This window comes from Schistocerca cancellata, chromosome 3, assembly GCF_023864275.1.
Source record: "Schistocerca cancellata isolate TAMUIC-IGC-003103 chromosome 3, iqSchCanc2.1, whole genome shotgun sequence".
In the NCBI taxonomy this organism is placed as follows: domain Eukaryota; kingdom Metazoa; phylum Arthropoda; class Insecta; order Orthoptera; family Acrididae; genus Schistocerca; species Schistocerca cancellata.
In genome coordinates, this window is record NC_064628.1 from 470,648,779 (window position 1) to 470,670,055 (window position 21,277).

Genomic DNA, 21,277 nt, shown 5'->3' on the forward strand with positions numbered 1-21,277 from the left:
TTTGCACAGTGCGGCTCTGCGGCTCTCGAAGAGAATCTTTCTGATTGCCCCTTGTATGTTACACACACACACACACACACACACACACACACACACACATATATATATATATATATATATATATATATGTGTGTGTGTGTGTGTGTGTGAGTGTGTGTGTGTGTGTGTGTGTCTGTCTTAATATCTATTAGATCTATCTATCTTCTCAGCGATAACAGGCCCTGTAGACCACGCGCTGCATCAACGATCTGCTTCCACCGCCTTCAATCTCTCGCAGCCTCTCTCCACCCTGCGGAAATTCCTAATGCTGCGATGTCCTTCTCTATGTCATCTTTCCACCTTGGACGAGGTCGGCCCAATGGTCTTGTTGCCTGGAGAGTTCCTTCAAATGCTTTCTTGGTGATGCTGTTGTTTTACATTCTGGCCACATGTCCAGCCCATTGCAGTCTCCTACTTTTTAATTTCTGGATGATAGTGGGCTGCTTCATTAACTGGTAAATTTCATTGTTCTTTCGAATTCTCCATGCGCCATTCTCCGAGACAGGTCCCCAGACTTTTCTCATTACTTTTCTTTCGAAAACATCCAATTTTTCTCATTCATTCTTTGTAAGCGTCCAGCTTTTTGAACCGTATAGTACTATGGGGCAGATGATAGTGTTGTATATCTTCATCTTTGTGGTGATTGACAAAGCTTTACTTTTGAGTGGGTTGCTTAGTGAGTACAGACATCTTGACCCTGAGGCAATTCTTTCATTTATATCCATTGTTATGAAGTTTTTACTGTTGAAACGTGATCCAAGGTATTTAAACTGGAGAACTTTTCTGAATTTAGAATGTTGGTCAATTTCAAAGTAAGGATTTGGCTTTATGACTCGACCTATTTCGATATATTCGGTTCTCTCTTGGTTAATAAATAGCCCGATTTTGCTGGCACTGTGCCTGAGAGATCTGTACATGTCTTTCAGTTCTTCTTCAGTTTCACTCAGCTACACTATATCATCGGCATAAGCCAGGAGTTTTACTTCACTGTGTTCGTATCGGAGACCAATGTATAGATGTAAATTACTCTCCCGAACCACTTTCTCTAATGAAAGGTGGAAGAGGACACATGAAAGAGCGTCTCCCTGTCGTAAGCCTGTTTTAATTGGAAATATCTATTAGAGCATCATGTAAAAATTAGACTTAATCGATTAAGAACTTTTAGAGATTCTTGGTAACAACCTCTCCTTTTTACATATTATACTAGCTGAATACCCGACATTGCCCAGGTATGTATTTATGTTCCGCTTTCCCCTCTCTCCGTCTGTCTCCTTATCCCTCTTCTCAATCAACCTGCTTCTTCCCCCTCAATCTATCTCCTCCCCCTCTATTGCTTCCTCACCCTCTCTGTCCAGCTCTCCTCCCCTTCTATCGAATACTCCCTCCCTCCAAGTATAGCTCCTCCTTCCTCCTCTCTCTTTTCATCACCACCTCTCCCGTCTCTTTGTCCGCCTCATCCTCCATCCTCTCTCGATCCTTCTCCTCCCCCTCTCTGTCCATCTCATCCTCTTTCTCTGTCCATCCCCTTCTCTACCACCTCTCTGTCCATTAGCTCCTCTCTATTTCCCCTTCCCCTCTCTCTGTACGTCTCCTCAACCCCTCTCTGTGTCCATCTCATCCTACATCCTTGTACATTCAGCACAATATGTGGATACTGTCTCTGAAATGTGTCGTAAGTACAGATTGTAGGAACGAAGTAATAAACTGAAACTCCAAACCTGAAGCGGCTGTTTTACTGCATGAACGGTGATAAAGTAGTAGCAGATAAAGTTTTTCCTTTCATCATTCTGTGGGGATTGTAAGAGAGAAGAAGTTTCGCAAAAGTTTGAAATTATTTGTAAAGTTTTTTTCAAGTCATTGAGTTGAATTAATGGATGAATAAATTTAGAGTATTCGCGTGGGGTGGTGTACACTTCTTTGGCTCTCTCACGCCCACCCCTCCGATACATAGGTGGTTCTTACGCCCATAGCGGTTCTTTCCAGACTACGTGATTTGTGCGATTCGCATGTTTCGTTGAAATCTGTTCAGTGGTTTAGGTGGAGATGGAACATACATACATAGACTGATAAGTTAAAACGTTATGACCACGGTAACGAAAGTATGTAAGCGGAGCAGGCACGGACGGCGGATCACCCTAGCAAAGATATGGGCTGCAAATGGGGAAATCCATTTATGTAAGCGACTTTGACAAAGGGCAGATTATTATTACGCAGAGCCTATGAACAAGTATGTCCAGAACGGCGAAGTTGGTCGAATGTTCAACTCCTACTGTCGTGAGCATCTACGGAAAGAGGTAGATGGACAGTGAAACTACCACTGGGCGCTAAATGGTTGGACGTTCACGACTCTACACAGAACGTGGGGTTCAGACGCTTGTTTACTCTGTGAAGTAAGATAAAAGGGATCTGTGGCACCTCTCCCGAAAAAGCACAATGCTGGTGCACACACAAGTGTTTCAGAGCACACTGTTCATTGTACATTGTTGAATATGTAACTCCGCAGCAGACCACCTCTACTTGTTCAAATGTTGACCCAAACACATCGTCAGTTACGACCGCAGTGGGGGTACAGGACCATCGGGGTTCGACCGTCGATCAATGCAAACATGTCAACACTAAGGGCGGGTCACATTTTTGCTACACTGTATTTACGATCGTCTCCACAATCACCGTCACTGAGGTGAACCGCAGCTCGAAACATTCAGCACACCACAGACACAGACTGGTGGGAGCAGTATAATGCTACGGGAGACTTTCTCCTGCGCTTGCATAGTAGTAATCGAAGACACGATGACAGCTGCGAACCACCTGCGTCCCTTCCGCGTGATGTCTTCCCTTACGGCGATGTCATCTTTCAGCAGTATAATTGTCCATGTCTCGAATACAGGATCGTGCTACAGTGGTTTGAGGGGCATTAGTATGAACTCACGTTGATATATCGGCGACCAAATTCCCCTGATGTACACTACTGGCCATTAAAATTGCTACACCAAGAAGAAATGCAGATAATAAATGGGTATTGATTGGACAAATATATTATACTAGAACTTACATGAGATTACATTTTCACGCAGTTTGGGTGCATAGATCCGGAGAAATCAGTACCCAGAACAACCACCTCTGGCCGTAATAACGGCCTTGATACGCCTGGGCATTGAGTCAAACAGAGCTTGGATGGCGTGTACAGGTACAGCTGACCATGCAGCTTCAACACGATAACACAGTTCATCAAGAGTAGTGACTGGCGTTTTGTGACGAGCCAGTTGCTCGGCCACCATTGACCAGACGTATTCAATTGGTGAGAGATCTGGAGAATGTGCTGGCCAGAGCAGCAGTCGAACATTTTCTGTGTCCAGAAAGGCCCGTACAGGACCTGCAACATGCGGTCGTGCATTATCCTGCTGAAATGTAGGGTTTCGCAGGGATCGAATGAAAGGTAGAGCCACGGGTCGTAACACATCTGAAATGTAACGTTCACTGTTCAAAGTGCCGTCAATGTGTACAAGAGATGACCGAGACGTGCAACCTATGGCACCCCATACCATCACGCCGGGTGATACGCCAGTATGGCGATGACGAATACACGCTTCCAATGTGCGTTCAACGCGATGTCGCCAAACACGGATGCGACCGTCATGATACTGTAAACAGAACCTGGATTCATCCGACAAAATGGCGTTTTGCCATTCTTGCACCCAGGTTCGTCGTTGAGTACACCATCGCAGGCGCTCCTGTTTGTGATGCAGCGTCAAGGGTAACCGCAGCCATGGTCTCCGAGCTGATAATCCATGCTGCTGCAAACGTCGTCAAACTGTTCGTGCCGACGGTTGTTGTCTTGCAAACGTCCCCATCTGTTGACTCAGGGATCGAGACGTGGCTGCACAATCCGTTACAGCCATCCGGATAAGTTGCCCGTCATCTTGACTGCTAGTGATACGAGGCCGTTGGGATCCAGCACGGCGTTCCGTATTAACCTCCGGAACCCACCGATTCCATATTCTGCTAACACTCATTGGATCTCGACCAACGCGAGCAGCAATGTCGCGATACGATAAACCGCAATCGCCATAGGCTACAATCCGATCTTTATCAAAGTCGGAAACGTGATGGTACGCTTTCCTCCTCCTTACACGAGGCAACACAACAACGTTTCACCAGGCAACGCCGGTCAACTGCTGTTTGTGTATGAGAAATCGGTTGGAAACTTTCCTCATGTCAGCACGTTGTAGGTGTCGCCACCGGCGCCAACCTTGTGTGAATGTTCTGAAAAGATAATCAATTGCATATCACAGCATGTTCTACCTGTCGGCTAAATTTCGCGTCTGTAGCACGTTATCTTCGTGGTGTAGCAATTTTAATGGCCAGTAGTGTACAGCTTACGGAACCAATCTGGGTTGCTACCGGGCGCCATCACCGCATACGCAAATCAGCGGCCCGTTATTTAAGCAAATTACATGACTTGCGCGCAGATATCTAATGCTATATACTCTCACAAACCTACCAACAAACAGTTGTGTCCCTGACACACAGAATTAGTAGTGTATTTTGTTCCAAAGACGAACTAACGAGCTCTTAAGCAGATGGTCATAATGATTTCGCTCGTCAGTGTAAATATATGTGTACAACCGTTTTAATTATATATAGCCTCTGTGTGTCTGGATATTTATTGGAGCATCATGTAAAAATGTGAAGCGTTTGGCAAAAAGCTTTTCGAATTTTCGTTGACAATGTTAAGCAATATCTTGTCGTTATATGGTAGCACGGACTAATGAAATATTTTATGTCAGGTTAGACAAATCTGTGTCGGGTCAGATCAATTTCTCATTCATTCAGAGACTCTCGTGTCGCCTTCCATCTCTTGATACGATGAGAACTCTTCCTCTGCTCGTAAAGTGACCCTCATTTGTCCTCATAAATAGAGATAACACGCAAGAAGAGTCTTAATATCTGCATTCCTGCTAGTACATCCATTAATGATGTGTCGAAGTAATTCATTAGCTGTTATACATTGATAATAAATTACACTAACAGCGATACAGTGTAAGGTCGTATACGGCTCCAATGTCAGTGTCACGTTAGGCAGCGCATGTTTGAATCGTTAAAGTAAGTGACTCATGTTTCGTCGCCACCGACCTTGATACTGACGATATATTTAACTCCAGTCTGTTCGTACTCCGCATTTCTCCGAGCTTTTTCTTAAATTCTCCTCAGCAGGTATTCCAAGTAACTGGTTGCAAGGGATCTCCATTGTGGCTGGTGCTATATATCCATACATGTTATAAAATGGATGTTCATATGTATATAGGTATGTATGTATGGTCCACATCTCCTCCTCAACATCTGGACCGATTTCAACCAAACTTGGTACACATTTCACTTACTGTCTGGAAAGAATTTCTGCGGTAGTAAGAACCACCTTCCTATCAAAGAGGTGCAAGCACGGATGAAAAAGAAGTGTAGCCCACGACGAACGCCTTTCCAGTATTTGAGAAAGAGAGCACTCAGTGACTTGTAACAAACTCTACACATAATTTCAAACCTTTAAGAAACTTTTCTCGCTGACAACCCCCTACAAAACGCTGAAGCGAAAAAACTTTCTAACTTGCTACCTTTCTGCTGTTCATGCAGTAAAACTGCCGTATCAGACATGACATTTTAATTTATTCCTTCATTACTACTAACTGTTTTCGTGACACACTTCGCGGAACCTGCAAAATTATGTCATTGTACGATACATAGCTAAGGAGATATGGTGTCATACACATTGTGCTGAGTGAAAACCAAACTGCAGGGTGAAATTCTCTAGAGACCCAGGTGTAATGTGTTTACATATGTGTGTGAAATGTGTGAAATATATGTGACATGTGTATATGTGGGCAAGTCCATGGGTAAAATACTCCTCGTAAACTCCTGGACTGATTTCAACCAAACTTGATAAACATATTACTAGCTATTCAGAAAGAAACATTGTGATATAAAGAACCAGCTACCTGCTATTATGGTCGTGGGGGTACTAACGTGGAGAGCGGAGGATACAGACAGAGAGGGGGGAGGAGGTAATGGTCACACAGATGGGGAGGGGGAGGGGGAGGGGAAATTAACAGAAAGGGAAGAGGGGGATATGGAGAGAGAGGGGGGTGGGAGAGGCGGAGATGGACAGAGAAAGGAAAGAGGAGATGATAGACAGAGAGAGGTTGGAACAGAAGATGGACTGAGAGTTGGTGGAGCAGATGGACTTGGGGGGGGGGGGGTGAGGATTAGATAGACAGAAGGGGGAGGAGATGGACAGAGTGAGGGAGGAAGGGGAAGATGGACAAAGAGAAGGGAGAGAAATAGTTAATGACAGGACATACAGGGGGAGGAGGAGATAGACTTGGAGGGAGGAAGAAAAGATGGACAATAGGGGACAGAGCTGATGGAAGGAGAGAGGAAAGTGGCAAAGGTCCCGAGTTCAATTCTCGGTCCGGCACACAGTTTTAATCTGCCAGGAAGTTTCATATCAGCGAACACTCCGCTACAGAGTGAAAATCTCATTCTGGAAAGAGGAGTTGATGGGCAAAGTGTGGGGGGGGGAGGAGGAGGAGATGGACAGAGAGAAGAGAAGAAGGACAAGGGGCAGAGAGTGATTGGTGGAGAAGGTGGACAAAGAGAGGGAGAAGGAGGAGATAGACTAATAGAAGATAGGAATAAATACGTACTAGGGCAAAGCTGGGTACTGAGCTTGTCTGCCAATAAAGGTCAGTTCTTCAGCTCATTCCGCGTTTAATTAAGCTTAAAACTTCTGCAAAGGTGATTGTTTGAGATATTTTGATTATCCACAGATAGTTGTATCCCTGCTGACACAAGCAACACCAGTGTCGAAGTGTTAATCTCAATCGTGGGAAGAGGAAAATTCTAGGTGAAAACGTGAGGACTCACTGGAAATGACCATCAAGATACGCCACACAAATCTGAATTGTGCCTTATTTGTAGAAAAAGTACTTTGTGATTCGGATGGACCAGCCGATTCACAGTTGAACAAACACTGCAGTATGTAATAACTCTGTTGTTTTGCACTTACATCACGATCAGAATGTAAACTCACGAGGAAGTTTGCAAAGAAATTCCCCAGATGTGTCGTTTGGACGGTAATAGAAACCTTGCAAGTCTTGAAGCAAAGCATGACAAGACAAATCGCAGTAGAGTTTCATGGCCAAAATGATTATGTCAAAGCTTTGGTGATGGTTCAGACTCATATGAAATGCTTATCCCAGGCAAATCCAAGATTAGCCACAAGTACCTTCTAAACATCGATATCGATAGCTGGACTTGACATCGACGTCCGTTCATCCTTATATAGATTTTTTTCCATGATTTGACTAAATAACTTAGGCAAACGCCGCGAAGGTCCCTTTGAGAACGACATGGCCGGTTTCCTTTTCTGTCCTTCAGTCCTAGCTTGTGCTCCGTCTCTAATGAACCCGTCTACGATGGGACGATAAACCTTATTTTTCCTTCCTTTTCTTTACCAGTGACAGCACTGGTCCAGGTCACGGCAAAGATATAACCTTTTACAAGGAATCCGCGCCTACTCGTTATCATCTATTTCGGTCAAGTTTATGGTGTATATAAGGCTTGGCCAGAAATGAAACTGACGAGGCGCATACACACTTGGCCAACGAAGACCAACGAACGGCAGAGATTGGATTCGGCCGAACGTTAGTCGTCAATACATTGGCGTTCGGCTTTTCACCCAAACCAGACTATGGGCTTGCGGCCAAGGGATTCGGGCCATGTGGAATCGGAGTTGGCTTTGGTAACTTGCCGACGGTGCTCCCGTTTTGTTATTGTTATAAAATAGCGTTTTAATAACAATTTCACAGGTCGATATTATGACGGAAAAAGAGGATTTAGCAGTCGTCGCACGTGCAGCATTTATTTTACTGCGAGGAGCTGATTGTCAAAAAATAGGAGGAAGAAACGACGCTGGTGGACGACCTCTCTTTTAAAAAGTATGGAGCAGTGTCTTGGGATAAAATTAACATCTACCCTAAAGCTTAACTGGAATATGGACTTTTCTATAACTTTTTCTCTATTGGAAACTGTGGATTTCGAATTGTTATTGACTTGCGTAGGCTCTCAAATTTCCAACGATAATATCCCTTTTAGGAGAGCTGCAGGTGCCGCATGTAGTTGATAGTAACTCCCAGCTTTGTTTCTCTTTGTCGTTCATGTCAAAAAGACTTCAATGAGGACACCTTTTTCTTTTTCGCATCGTGTATACCACTTTCTAATAGCTGAGTTATTTCCCTCCAAGCATACAGTCTTTTCAGTTTGTTTTTATAATCGCAGTTCGTATGAGCCCATAAACATTGCCGTTCAGTATAAAATTATATCGGTTTTAATGCTCTCTTCATATTCCAGTCTATACTCCAGTGTTTTTAAACACAATAAATACTCGCCCTTGGCGAGAATACGCGTTGCCTGCAGGGGAGACAGAGACTGTTGAACGTAAGTTTTTCAGGACGGCCACAAGTCGCATTCAGTATGTTTTATTTGCTGGTTTCGCTCTTCAATTTAGCAGCCAACTACTGTACTTTAAAGTTTAAATTCCAGAACTCCTGATGATGCTCTTGTTAAATTATAGGTCGAAAACGGTCAATAAAATATACTTTGACTTTTGGCTGTCCTGAAAAACTGAAATACGCACCCATTCTAGAGACACAACAAATCGCTACTGGGCCAGCGAACATTCGTTCCGGCGTCTACACTAGAAGAGGGCTCCCAACGCCAACCAACCGCCAACGCTTTGATGTTACCGCTAGCAGACCGAACCTCAACTACTTCTTTGGCTCCGATTTGCCGCCCGTACACACTATGCAAATTTCGGCCAACGAAGTGGTTGGCTGTCAGTCATTGGCCTAGTGCGTAAGCGACTTCAGAAGTGGGAGTCCAGATGGCCAAGCGTTAAAAAAAAGTTTCGTTTTTAGGGTGCGATGGGTGAGGCATGAGCCATTTATGTCATTTATGTTGGCATAGCTTCCATACAGTTGTTTGCGTAGCGGAAAAAGTACATAACGGTATCTGGGAGTTGTGGGGTCGAGTCTGTGTACGGAAACTTCCTTTTATTTTCAACTTTACTCCACTACAAACAAACCGAAATAATTTTCAGTATATTTTATTTATTAATATTTTCATAAAAGGCATTTTAAAGGAAAGGAAAATAAAAATTTAGAATCGCAAACAAATTTCCGAGAAGGGATTGTAAGGAGCACACGAGAACTTCGTGTGTAAAATTAGATACTTTTATTATATTGCAGTTGACGATTTACATATGCTGGAATGCTGTTCACAGCAAAAACAGGAGGAGATAATTTTCTTGCATCTTGTACACGTTATAAACACTGGATTTTTATAGTTATATGGTTATTTTTAAAGTTTGTATAGTCAAGACACCTTGATTCACATTCATAAAAAGTTGTCTCTCATCGCTCAGATTGCCAGCAAACCACGTGTAGTGCAACATTTGGCCAAATATTGGCGAGGGTAACCGGTGACGTACAACAGAATGTATTTTGTAGCAGTCTTCTCGGGATGTGGTTTCTTTTTCTCTGTCGATGAGATAAGGAGCAGTTTCGAAGCTTTTTGATCAAATTGTTTACCTGACGAGAAAAACAAAAATTGCACGGTTGCTTTAACTAGCCGCTGACGGCTGCTCGAAGGTGAAAATGAAACTAACGGAATACGAAGCTCTTTACCCTTTAATCACAATCGCTTCCTGGACACTTATTTGAAGAGACCTCGTGGAAACCGAAAGTACAATCCTTTCTTGGAAACATATCTGCAATCCAAAATTTTCCTTTCCTTTTCCTTTCCATCCCTTTTATGAAAATATTCGTAATTCAATAAATTGAGCATTATTTCGGTTCATTTGCAATGTAACTGACGTAAAAATTGAAATTGCAAAAACGTTTCCGCATACGGTCTCCATCTCACGGCCCTTGGATTACCATTCTGTACTATTTACTCTGCGCCACTCGCTGCCTTGAAACTACTCGAACATAAAGGGCTCATGTCTCCCCCAACCCGCACCAAAAATGATAACTTTTTTTAAAAATTTTTTAAGTGCTTGTCCATCTGGACCTCCCACTTCCACCACTTTCATTTCTGGCCAAGCCCTTCATATATCAAATATTTGGACCCAATCGGTGATGACGAACTTGAGCGTTCCCTTAGTTAGACTGGAGTCAGCAACATCAACAATGTACCAAGGATAAATAATGGAAACTCCTCTACATTTCTGAGAAACATCATCGTCGTCTGAAGAGAAGCAGTTAATCATAGTACTGAGTGGTAAGTCTGATGGTTATGGGTTTCTAATGTACGGAGGCATCGAACTGGACTAAGATATTGACTGTCAGTTTCAAATCTTTGTTGATACTCGGAGAAATATTTTTAATAACAAAAACAACAGAGGTGAGGAACTGCATCCACAGGTGCGAGATTACAGAAATGCATTTGGTTCCACCTTTCTGTTCACAGCCTATAATAATTCTAACCGTAGTGCAGCTTCACTGGATTGGCCTGACCAGCCAGATCTCAAGATAGGTAGGTATCGTATAGAGCACGTCTGCGATACACAGGGAAGCGAATCGGTGAGCACCAGCACCTTGTTTTTTCAGCGATTATTCTTCCGACTGGATTGATGCGTCCTCCTTCTCCTCTTATTTTGCGATATTTCAGCCTTACGCAGCTCCTATAATTCCTACAGTACGTTTTTCACATTCTGGTCTTTGTCTAGAGCTGTTTGTCGGCAGAAACCGCATTCGCTTGCGCTAATCTTCTTCTTACGTCTTTCTTGTTTTGGTCATCCTGTGTAAACTTACTTCCTAGATAGGATAATTCTTAAAAGCTTCTTTTGTTATTGCGTGAGTCCCATTTTTAACGTTGAGAAGTTCGCTATTGTTCTTTGTCACCTTCATCTAAGGTTTGTTTGTCCTTAAAACATTCTGTGTGAAAGATGCTGTCTCTCTGTTCAAGACGTCTAAGGATTATTTTTTTTTTTTTTCGGCCAGAAAGATTACGTATTTTGCGAACTTTCGCATTTGTTCCCCATGTAATTACATTATTGATTCGACATTTTCTTAGACTTATTTTAATGCTTCTACGATGTACAAGTAAGGCAACGGTGGTTATAACTTGTGAACTATGATAGCCTACGGCGTTCACTATTTCCATACTTTTATCTACCTTCTAAACATTAATAATTAATTGTTTTGTACATAGTTCCGTGTAGTCAGCGTGTACACAACTTTCCCACTAGAGCGCGCCCCGCTAAGCACAACAGCGCAGGCGCAGTGCTCGTCCGTCTCCGCACTAGGAGATGGCGCTGCCTTAGAGACGGACCAAATTCTGCTTCCACCGATCCACGTATTAATATGTAACGCAGCCAATGAGATTGCTGCTAATGTAGAACCTTTTCTCCTCGCGGATCACGCTCACGCAGTGATACCTGAACACCCGAGGTATTATAACGAGTGTACAGACCTCCGATTAGTCAGTCTGTACGAGTCTGCATTAGTCTGCACCAGTCTATAGTCAAGTTTCAGTCTGCGCCTAATAAGATTACCATATTCCTGTACATAGCCATGAAGATAAATGAATAGACACTTTGTCAAGTATCAGAGATATGTGAGAATAAGATTAATGTACCAAGACCAAAGGAACTTCAGATTGTCAGTTGTAAACAGCATCCAGAATCAAGTTACGTAATGTCTACGCTTTTTATTATTTTAATAAATGTGTGTGAAAATTAATCAAGTTCTGTTTAAAGTTGGTCGCCGTCAATCTGCTACTCTAAGCGTGCAAGTGGCATTTCTATCGACTGACCTAATGGCGGAAGATGAACACGCCACAATAAGACCACGAGACATATTGCTGACACTCGCCTACTTCGTTAGAGCGACAAGTCAAATAATCTGATGGTGGGTGTACCAAAGGTCTTACAGTACGCACACCACATTAATATAAGATACTAATGTTGAAAACAATGTGCCTTATACCGTGCGAACAGGCCTTGAAGGCCCAACGGTACCGACCGGCCGCCCTATCATCCTCAGCCCTTAGGCGTCACCGGATGCCAATACACAGGGGAATGTTGTCAGTACACCACACCCCCAGCTGTTGTCAGTTTTCGTGACCGGCGTCGCTACTTCCTAGTCAAGTAGGTCTTCAATTGACCTCACAAGGGCTGCCAGCAGCACCCGGCAGATCTGGACAGTGACCCATCCAGGTGCTAGCCAAGCCCGAAGGCGCTAAACTGAGGTGATCTGATGGGAGCCGGTGTTACCACTGCGGCAAGGCCGTTGGCGTTCCTACTTTTCATCCTTCCAAATTTGGAGTGCAGATGTGACTTTTCTGCTCAGACTTGCAGTTTGCTCCCTATGACGTTTCGTGGCCTATATACCTTGGCAGACCTTTCCCATTGTTTTGCTTCACATAATTCTGTTATTTGAAGATATTCACTAAATCTTTTCTTTAGTGTTTGTTGTTTCCTAAAATATTTTTGTTGTGTCTTATTTTACTCTAATCCTCTTTCGGTTTGAACTGTTTCCTTTTCTTTCACTGCAGACTACGTCATATTTCTGCTGTTGGGTCTTCAAGATCCTCTTTTATGCCGTATGTATTCCCTTGATATGGCTTATCCGTATCTCTCTTTTAGTGATTACGTTTTTAAGCTTGTTACTCATATTTACAAAGTCTGCCTACATTTTAGACGCTAACGTTCTTTTTACCTCCCATCACAAGCTAAATCCTTGCAATGTACACCACTTGTACATAGTGTGCTGCAAGCTAAAGCTGGACCAGTAAATATACAATGAAGTACAAAACAATGAGCTGTTCGTCGCTTCCAGCCTGCCCTGCACTGAAAGGCAATGCACAGTATATTGGACGTATGACACTAATCTAATTGCAAGGTCTTCACCTTAACTTACAATTCTGAACAATAAACACACAATAATGTTATGAAAATGTGTCCAAAAATGCTGATACCACGAAACATTTTACAGAAATAAGAGTACTGAGACCAGATTGCGCACCTACGGTTCAATTGGTAATTTACAAAAGGTATCTTAATAGATTACAGGGAACGGCCTTGCCTCAGTGGATACACCGGTTCCCGTGAGATCACCGAAGTTAAGCTCTGTTGGTCGTGGCTGGCACTTGGATGGGTGACCATCCAGCCGCCATGCGCTGTTGCCATTTCTCGCGGTGCAGTCTACCTAGTGATGCCAATTGAGGAGCTACTCGACCGAATAGTAGCGGCTTCGGTCAAGAATACCATCATAACGACCGGGAGAGCGGTGTACTGACTCCACACCCCTCCTATCTGCATCCTCCACTGAGGATGACACGGCGGTCGGATGGTCCCGGTAGGCCACGAGTGGCCTGAAGACGGAGTGCTTTTTTTATCTTAATAGATTACAGTAATATTTTAACTGGTATTTCGTCTGACTTTTGGTATAATATAACATTGTCCGAAAAGAACACACATTATATATAATTTCAACCGTTATGCCCATTTAGCACAAAAATAATGCAAATGCGCAGTTTTATCCGGCCGTGGGTTAAGAGTGCGTTTTTGGTAGAGCAAATATGCGAATTATTACTGAAATAAGAAAAATGTGATGTTCATTTGTTCCTTTTTCAATTTCGAGTATACATTTATGTAATGTGTTTTTTTCCTCAGCATAAACAGTTACTGTTAATACAAAATGAGTTTATGTAATCGCTCTAAGCTTGTTGATACCAGTGCCTACCACTTTTAATTGTATATTACAGCACTGAGGATGGTCACTAAGTGACCGAAAATCGATTTTGCGGATAACAAAACAAAAAAAATACGACCAATGCTGTTTCTCCTTCCAATTATATCCATTATCTGGTCGTGGTGCACAGAACACTCCATGGAGTCGCCAATCAATAAAATTTCATTTATTGATCAATTGAGACTTGTGAACTAGGCAGAGTAAAAAATACAAATTCCTGATAAAATTTTCCAGTCAGAAGAAAAGCTACTTAAATGAGATCACAAATGAAATGTCTGGACATTAAATCCAGTTTTCTATCGGTGGAGGTCATTGTATTTTTTACTACAGCTCGACAATGAAAAGTTTTTGGCCTTAGCTTCGAATCGATGTTTTTTTTTAATGGGGTCTCGGATAATATTTCTGACATCTTACCTTTTTTGCCCGCATTTTCTTTTTGATGAGTAAATTATTTCTTTGGAGGAAGATACTAGGTCCACGCTGCAGCTCATCTGAACAAAGACGTGCTGAAAAGTAATGCATCCAAACATTTTATACTGCCCTCAATATCTGTTGAGGCGTTACATATCATGAACATTTCTCGTTAGACTTTCCCGCTTCGCTGGCACCAGTTGCAAATATCTGCCACTAAAGGGCTCCGTATGGTTGCGTGTAATGTGGTGCTGTGTAACGCAACTATGTCGGTGCAAAAGAGACAGCGTGCTGTAATCGTGTTTCTAACCGGGCGCACGTAGAATGCTCTCCCCTTAAGCATGACAGTACCAGACCACACACGGGCGCTGGACACCTGCAACAATCCGACGCTATGAGTTCACAGTCATCGATCATCCTCCCTACAGCCTCGACTTGGCTGGTCCGATTTTCATCTGTTTCCCAAACTTAAAGAACACTTTTAAGGTACTTCACTCTGAAATAGATTAAGCGGTGCAAGCGGAGATGAGGTTATGACGCCGTCAACGAAGTCAAACGTTCTACGGGAACGGTATAAACAAACTGGTTTCTCGTTGGGAGAAATTTATTCGTCTCCACGTTTATTGTGATGAGAAATAAATAAATAAACATGAAGACTAAATATATAGGATGTTAATAAAGTTCGTTTTTTTAAAAAAGCTTTAAGAGTTTTCCCAAAAAAAAAAAAAAATGGGAGGCACTACTTGTCAGCACGACCTTGTAGATGCCTGCCGACTTTCGTTCTGGAGACATTCAGCTTCAGCTCGCTTCAATCTACCGGGCCGTAGGTTTTGTCTGCGGATGGAAAAGTTTTGTAAGAATGTCGAGGAATATGCTATCTGGAAGATAGGAGATGCATTGGTAATGGTTTCAACGTCGTCCGCCAGTAGGTAGCGTAGTGGTATAGCTACCAGAGCAAAACCTGCGTACACCCTTTATCAGGGAATGCCTACAGACAGAAGGCTCAGTGTGGTGCAGACGTGTGAAGCAAGCAAGCAAACATGCCATGGAGACGCACTTGTGCTTCCTAATGCCAACTGAGCGAGTTTGGAAGGGGTCAAATTGTGGCCTTCCGAGTGGCGAAGATGGTCCTTCCGGAGAATTGCCAAACAAGTTGGACGTGCTGCGTCAGTTGTGCAACTTTGGTCACTTGAACACGTTCTGGACGTCCACGCAACACATACGCCCCCTAGCATTGTCGTATTGTAACGACAGCAGGGGCAGATCGTATAGCTATCGCAGCACAGATAAGAGAGCTTGTAAGCCCAGACCTGTCAACACGAACTATTGTGAACCGGTTATCAGCAGTGGGACTACGGCCACGCAGAGTTCTAGCCCGCCTTCCACTTACATCACAGCACGGCTCGACTGGTGCCATCAGAGTACCACCTGGAAGATGGAATGGCACGCCGTGGTCTTCAGCGATGGAAGCAGATTCTACCTGCATGCAAGTGGTGGTCGCTTGCGCGTACGACATAGATCTAGTGAGCGCTGTCTCGTAGAGGGCGTTCATTCCAGATACACTGACCCTATCCCAGGCCTCGTGATCTGGGGTGCAATAAGCTACAACTCTCGCTCACCTTTGGTGTTTCTGGAAGGAAAATTGTACTGAAATGCAGGAGGACCTGCAGCGAATTGACGCATGGTGCAGGGAATGGCAATTGAATCTCAATGTAGACAAGTGTAATGTGCTGCGAATACATAGAAAGATAGATCCCTTATCATTTAGCTACAATATAGCAGGTCAGCAACTGGAAGCAGTTAATTCCATAAATTATCTGGTAGTACGCATTAGGAGTGATTTAAAATGGAATGATCACATAAAGTTGATCGTCGGTAAAGCAGATGCCAGACTGAGATTCATTGGAAGAATCCTAAGGAAATGCAATCCGAAAACAAAGGAAGTAGGTTACAGTACGCTTGTTCGCCCACTGCTTGAATACTGCTCAGCAGTGTGGGATCCGTACCAGATAGGATTGATAGAAGAGATAGAGAAGATCCAACGGAGAGCAGCGCGCTTCGTTACAGGATCGTTTAGTAATCGCGAAAGCGTTACGGAGATGATAGATAAACTCCAGTGGAAGACTCTGCAGGAGAGACGCTCAGTAGCTCGGTACGGGCTTTTGTTGAGGTTTTGAGAACACACCTTCACCGAGGAGTCAAGCAGTATATTGCTCCCTGCTACGTATATCTCGCGAAGAGACCATGAGGATAAAATCAGAGAGATTAGAGCTCACACAGAGGCATACCGACAATCCTTCTTTCCACGAACAATACGATACTGGAATAGGGGGGAGAACTGATAGAGGTACTCAAGGTACCATCCGCCACACACCGTCAGGTGGCTTGCGGAGTATGGATGTAGATGTAGATGTAGAACCAGCACACAATGCTGTTAGGCCCAGTTTTTTGCTGTTCTTGTAACAGGAACGTGATGTATTGTACCGAAAGTGTAACGCTCGCCAACACACTGCCCGTGAAACTCAACGTGCTCTGCAAGACGCTCAGCCACTTCCCTACAAGCTTGAACTCCGAACTTGTCTCCAATCGAGCACGTGTGGGATATGATGGGACTAGAACTGACTCGTGTCACTCGTTAACCGACAAATCTTACAGAATTACTCGTACGTGAACAGGCCAAGTAGACGTAGCGAAAGCATCCCAGAACGCTACTTACCATCGGTACGATCGACTGGATGCCACAGTCAGTGCCTGCATTGCCGACTGTGGAGGCTGCACCACATACTAATATGGTTGTTTCGGCATGGGTCGATGCCTGATACCTCATAACCACTTGTGCTATTGATCCGTAAATGTAATCACTTCATGTACTCCATTTGCACTGTTGCAACGATGAATCTTGTGTGACTTGGAAACCTCTAAAAGGGTGTACTACTGTTTCCTGCAGTGTGTATCACAAGAATGAAGTACATGACTGTATTAAGCTAAAGTTACTTAGTTCAGTACTGCCCGAGTGTAGCTTACATTTGCAAAACAAAATGCTTTATATAAATAAAGTAAAACTGTCCTTATCGCATTGTGCAACAGTTAGGTCTTGGACAATAACCTAGCTACAGCAAGAAAGAGTCTGTCACAGAAGTTATTTCCTGCCTAACTGAGTATCAAACTGCTGGATTTAGGCGTTGTGCATTCTCAACAGCCGCACAGACTTAACACCACCCGAATGCAAGGGAAGACAGAATATTTCCAGAGTATTTGAACTATAAAGGTGGTGCCTTTTCTTTTGGACATGTCCGAAAGAACAGACACAATTTCGATCCTGCAACCATTATGAATCAGTCAAGACACAAAGGAATTAATGACTTTAGTTGCCAGGGGCCATTGATTTAAATCAATAGGGATAGCTGAAAATTTGTGCCAGACAGAGATTCGAACCAGCCAGATGCGCTGACCACTTCACGGGCTATCCTAGCGTGCCTCCCGTCATACCCAAATTCTCATTTTATCCGCACATACTAATGTAGCGTCTATTGCCCATTATCCTCATTACTCGCGACATTTTGCTAATTCCAGTAAGAGACCACATATATAATTCAGGTGAGGTCTATCAATTGATAACTTCAGTATGGTTGCACAGCAACCTCAAACTCTCATGGGAGTCAGCAAAATGCTGAGATTACTGAGGATAATGGGCGATATATTAGTAGTGTGTGGAGAAATTCAGAATTTGAGTCTGACGGAAGGCATGCTAGGGCAGTCCGTGCACTTGCAAAAACCGTTGTATATTGATGGCGCAGAGGTCAGCGCATCTGCCTACTAAGCTGAACATCTAGGTTGGAATCCTGCTCTGTACAAATTTTCGACTTTCACTATTGATTTAAATCGATGCCCACTGGCAAGTAAAGTCATAAATTTCTTTGGTTCTTGACAACATTAATTACATATAGAGATATACGACTCTGTCGTCTACTCAAAAATTACTACAGATTTTTATGTATTGTTAGTTCTCTCAGTCATGTCACTTGTATTTTCCAGGCTCCAGAGCCACCGCAGCCGTGGGTGCATATCCGAGATGCTACGACAGCAGGCCCTCTGTGCACGCAAAAGAACGTCTTCTTGCGGAAACAACATCCAACCGGTTCGGAAGACTGTCTCTACCTTAACGTCTTCACACCAGCGGTACATTTCTCATTGCTTTCTACTTTTATGCGACCATGATATATGTTATGTTTAGTTTTATTTTGTTTTAGTTATCAGCTCCACTTGATTGGACCACAATAATCAATGTATGTTGTATCTTCCCATCAAGTGACAGACTCCTTTTTCGAATTAATAACTATATTTTTTCAATTAAAAGCAAATTTCCAAGTCACACAGGTTGTTCTGTCTGTGTATATAGCTCGAGCAGCACAGTAGTTTTTAACGCCCTTACAAACACACTCCTGGAAATTGAAATAAGAACACCGTGAATTCATTGTCCCAGGAAGGGGAAACTTTATTGACACATTCCTGGGGTCAGATACATCACATGATCACACTGACAGAACCACAGGCACATAAGCACAGGCAACAGAGCATGCACAATGTCGGCACTAGTACAGTGTATATCCACCTTTCGCAGCAATGCAGGCTGCTATTCTCCCATGGAGACGATCGTAGAGATGCTGGATGTAGTCCTGTGGAACGGCTTGCCATGCCATTTCCACCTGGCGCCTCAGTTGGACCAGCGTTCGTGCTGGACGTGCAGACCGCGTGAGACGACGCTTCATCCAGTCCCAAACATGCTCAATGGGGGACAGATCCGGAGATCTTGCTGGCCAGGGTAGTTGACTTACACCTTCTAGAGCACGTTGGGTGGCACGGGATACATGCGGACGTGCATTGTCCTGTTGGAACAGCAAGTTCCCTTGCCGGTCTAGGAATGGTAGAACGATGGGTTCGATGATGGTTTGGATGTACCGTGCACTATTCAGTGTCCCCTCGACGATCACCAGTGGTGTACGGCCAGTGTAGGAGATCGCTGCCCACACTATGATGCCGGGTGTTGGCCCTGTGTGCCTCGGTCGTATGCAGTCCTGATTGTGGCGCTCACCTGCACGGCGCCAAACACGCATACGACCATCATTGGCACCAAGGCAGAAGCGACTCCCATCGCTGAAGACGACACGTCTCCATTCGTCCCTCCATTCACGCCTGTCGCGACACCACTGGAGGCGGGCTGCACGATGTTGGGGCGTGAGCGGAAGACGGCCTAACGGTGTGCGGGACCGTAGCCCAGCTTCATGGAGACGGTTGCGAATGGTCCTCGCCGATACCCCAGGAGCAACAGTGTACCTAATTTGCTGGGAAGTGGCGGTGCGGTCCCCTACGGCACCGCGTAGGATCCTACGGTCTTGGCGTGCATCCGTGCGTCGCTGCGGTCCGGTCCCAGGTCGACGGGCACGTGCACCTTCCGCCGACCACTGGCGACAACATCGATGTACTGTGGAGACCTCACGCCCCACGTGTTGAGCAATTCGGCGGTACGTCCACCCGGCCTCCCGCATGCCCACTATACGCCCTCGCTCAAAGTCCGTCAACTGCACATACGGTTCACGTCCACGCTGTCGCGGCATGCTACCAGTGTTAAAGACTGCGATGGAGCTCCGTATGCCACGGTAAACTGGCTGACACTGACGGCGGCGGTGCACAAATGCTGCGCAGCTAGCGCCATTCGACGGCCAACACCGCGGTTCCTGGTGTGTCCGCTGTGCCGTGCGTGTGATCATTGCTTGTACAGCCCTCTCGCAGTGTCCGGAGCAAGTATGGTGGGTCTGACACACCGGTGTGAATGTGTTCTTTTTTCCATTTCCAGGAGTGTAGCTTAGATGCATAAAGAAGGAAGTGGTTTTATCTAAAATGGAAACGAAGTAACAGTAGCTAAAAATTACTTAGTCTTTTATATTGATATACACAGTTAAGAAATTTTGGGAACCTGTTGGAAGTTCAGCGTTTTTGGATTAATCAGAATAAATAGTAGTAGCCTAAATGGCGTTTTCTTCCATTTCTGTTGGTGGTGCCCAGTTTCAATTAACTTAATCATCGTCTCCCCGCACTTAATTTACGCAGGCCACATGAGTACATCCACATCTACATCGATGCTCTGCAAGCCACCGTACGGTGCATGGAGGAGGGTAGCAGGTGCTTGGAGCAATACCACAAGGTAACCATCACCAACTGCTCCAAATTGATGGTGACAGCTGCTTACAGTAATACTCAGTGGCTCCGAATACCGGCCGATCTGGGTAAATTAAGTGCCGTCAGGCGATGGTCAGGATAATCGAAACCGGTCACCAGCAATAAAAATAAAAGATAATTTGATTTAGACTGTTACTTTTTATTTTTATTCACACATTATTACCCAAAAACACACATAACTTAAAAACTAGCAGGTAATGATATGAGAATGTGACGATGAAATATATTTTTAGAAGAACAGAACTAAAAATAGAAACAGCAGTTCAGGAAATTGACTGATCTCTTAGACACTACACACATGATTTAGCTATCCTAAATATACGAGTATATACTGAAACCTTCTACTTAAAAGTATATATAGAAACTAAGAATTTTAAAATTTGCACCATATTCATCTCAAGGTTATTTACAATTAAGAGCAAATCTTCCAATAACTGGATACTGTCCTCTATTATAATCATGATGTAAGGTCACTCAGGTAAAATGTGGTGTACTGTTACCTACCCACAGCAGACGTTGGTCCTCACATTGTAGAAGTTAGCTCAAGTGTCATGAGCGTGTGACCTATTCGTAAGCCTCTTCAGCACATCAAAGTGACCATGAAGAAGAGTGCCTCTATCTTAACAACAGGTTTTTTCCGACCAAAGATGGTTATTCGTGAGTTACAGCCACTCTTCAGCCCAGATACGCGTGACACACAACTGACAAACCTGGTAAGATTATGACCATAATCCACAATATTTTTTGTATATCCCTTAATATATTGCTCTGAAAAACTTAAT

General features: G+C 43.9%; 1 protein-coding gene across 1 annotated transcript in view; it reads left to right on the plus strand.

The window, feature by feature from the left end:
* LOC126175240 (juvenile hormone esterase-like) overlaps nt 1–21,277 on the plus strand; it is a 170,181-nt gene that overhangs the window by 61,034 nt on the left and 87,870 nt on the right. The window contains exon 2 of the mRNA XM_049921879.1: nt 18,294–18,437. Coding sequence (XP_049777836.1) covers nt 18,294–18,437 — 144 coding nt within the window. The remainder of the gene's footprint in view (nt 1–18,293; nt 18,438–21,277) is intronic.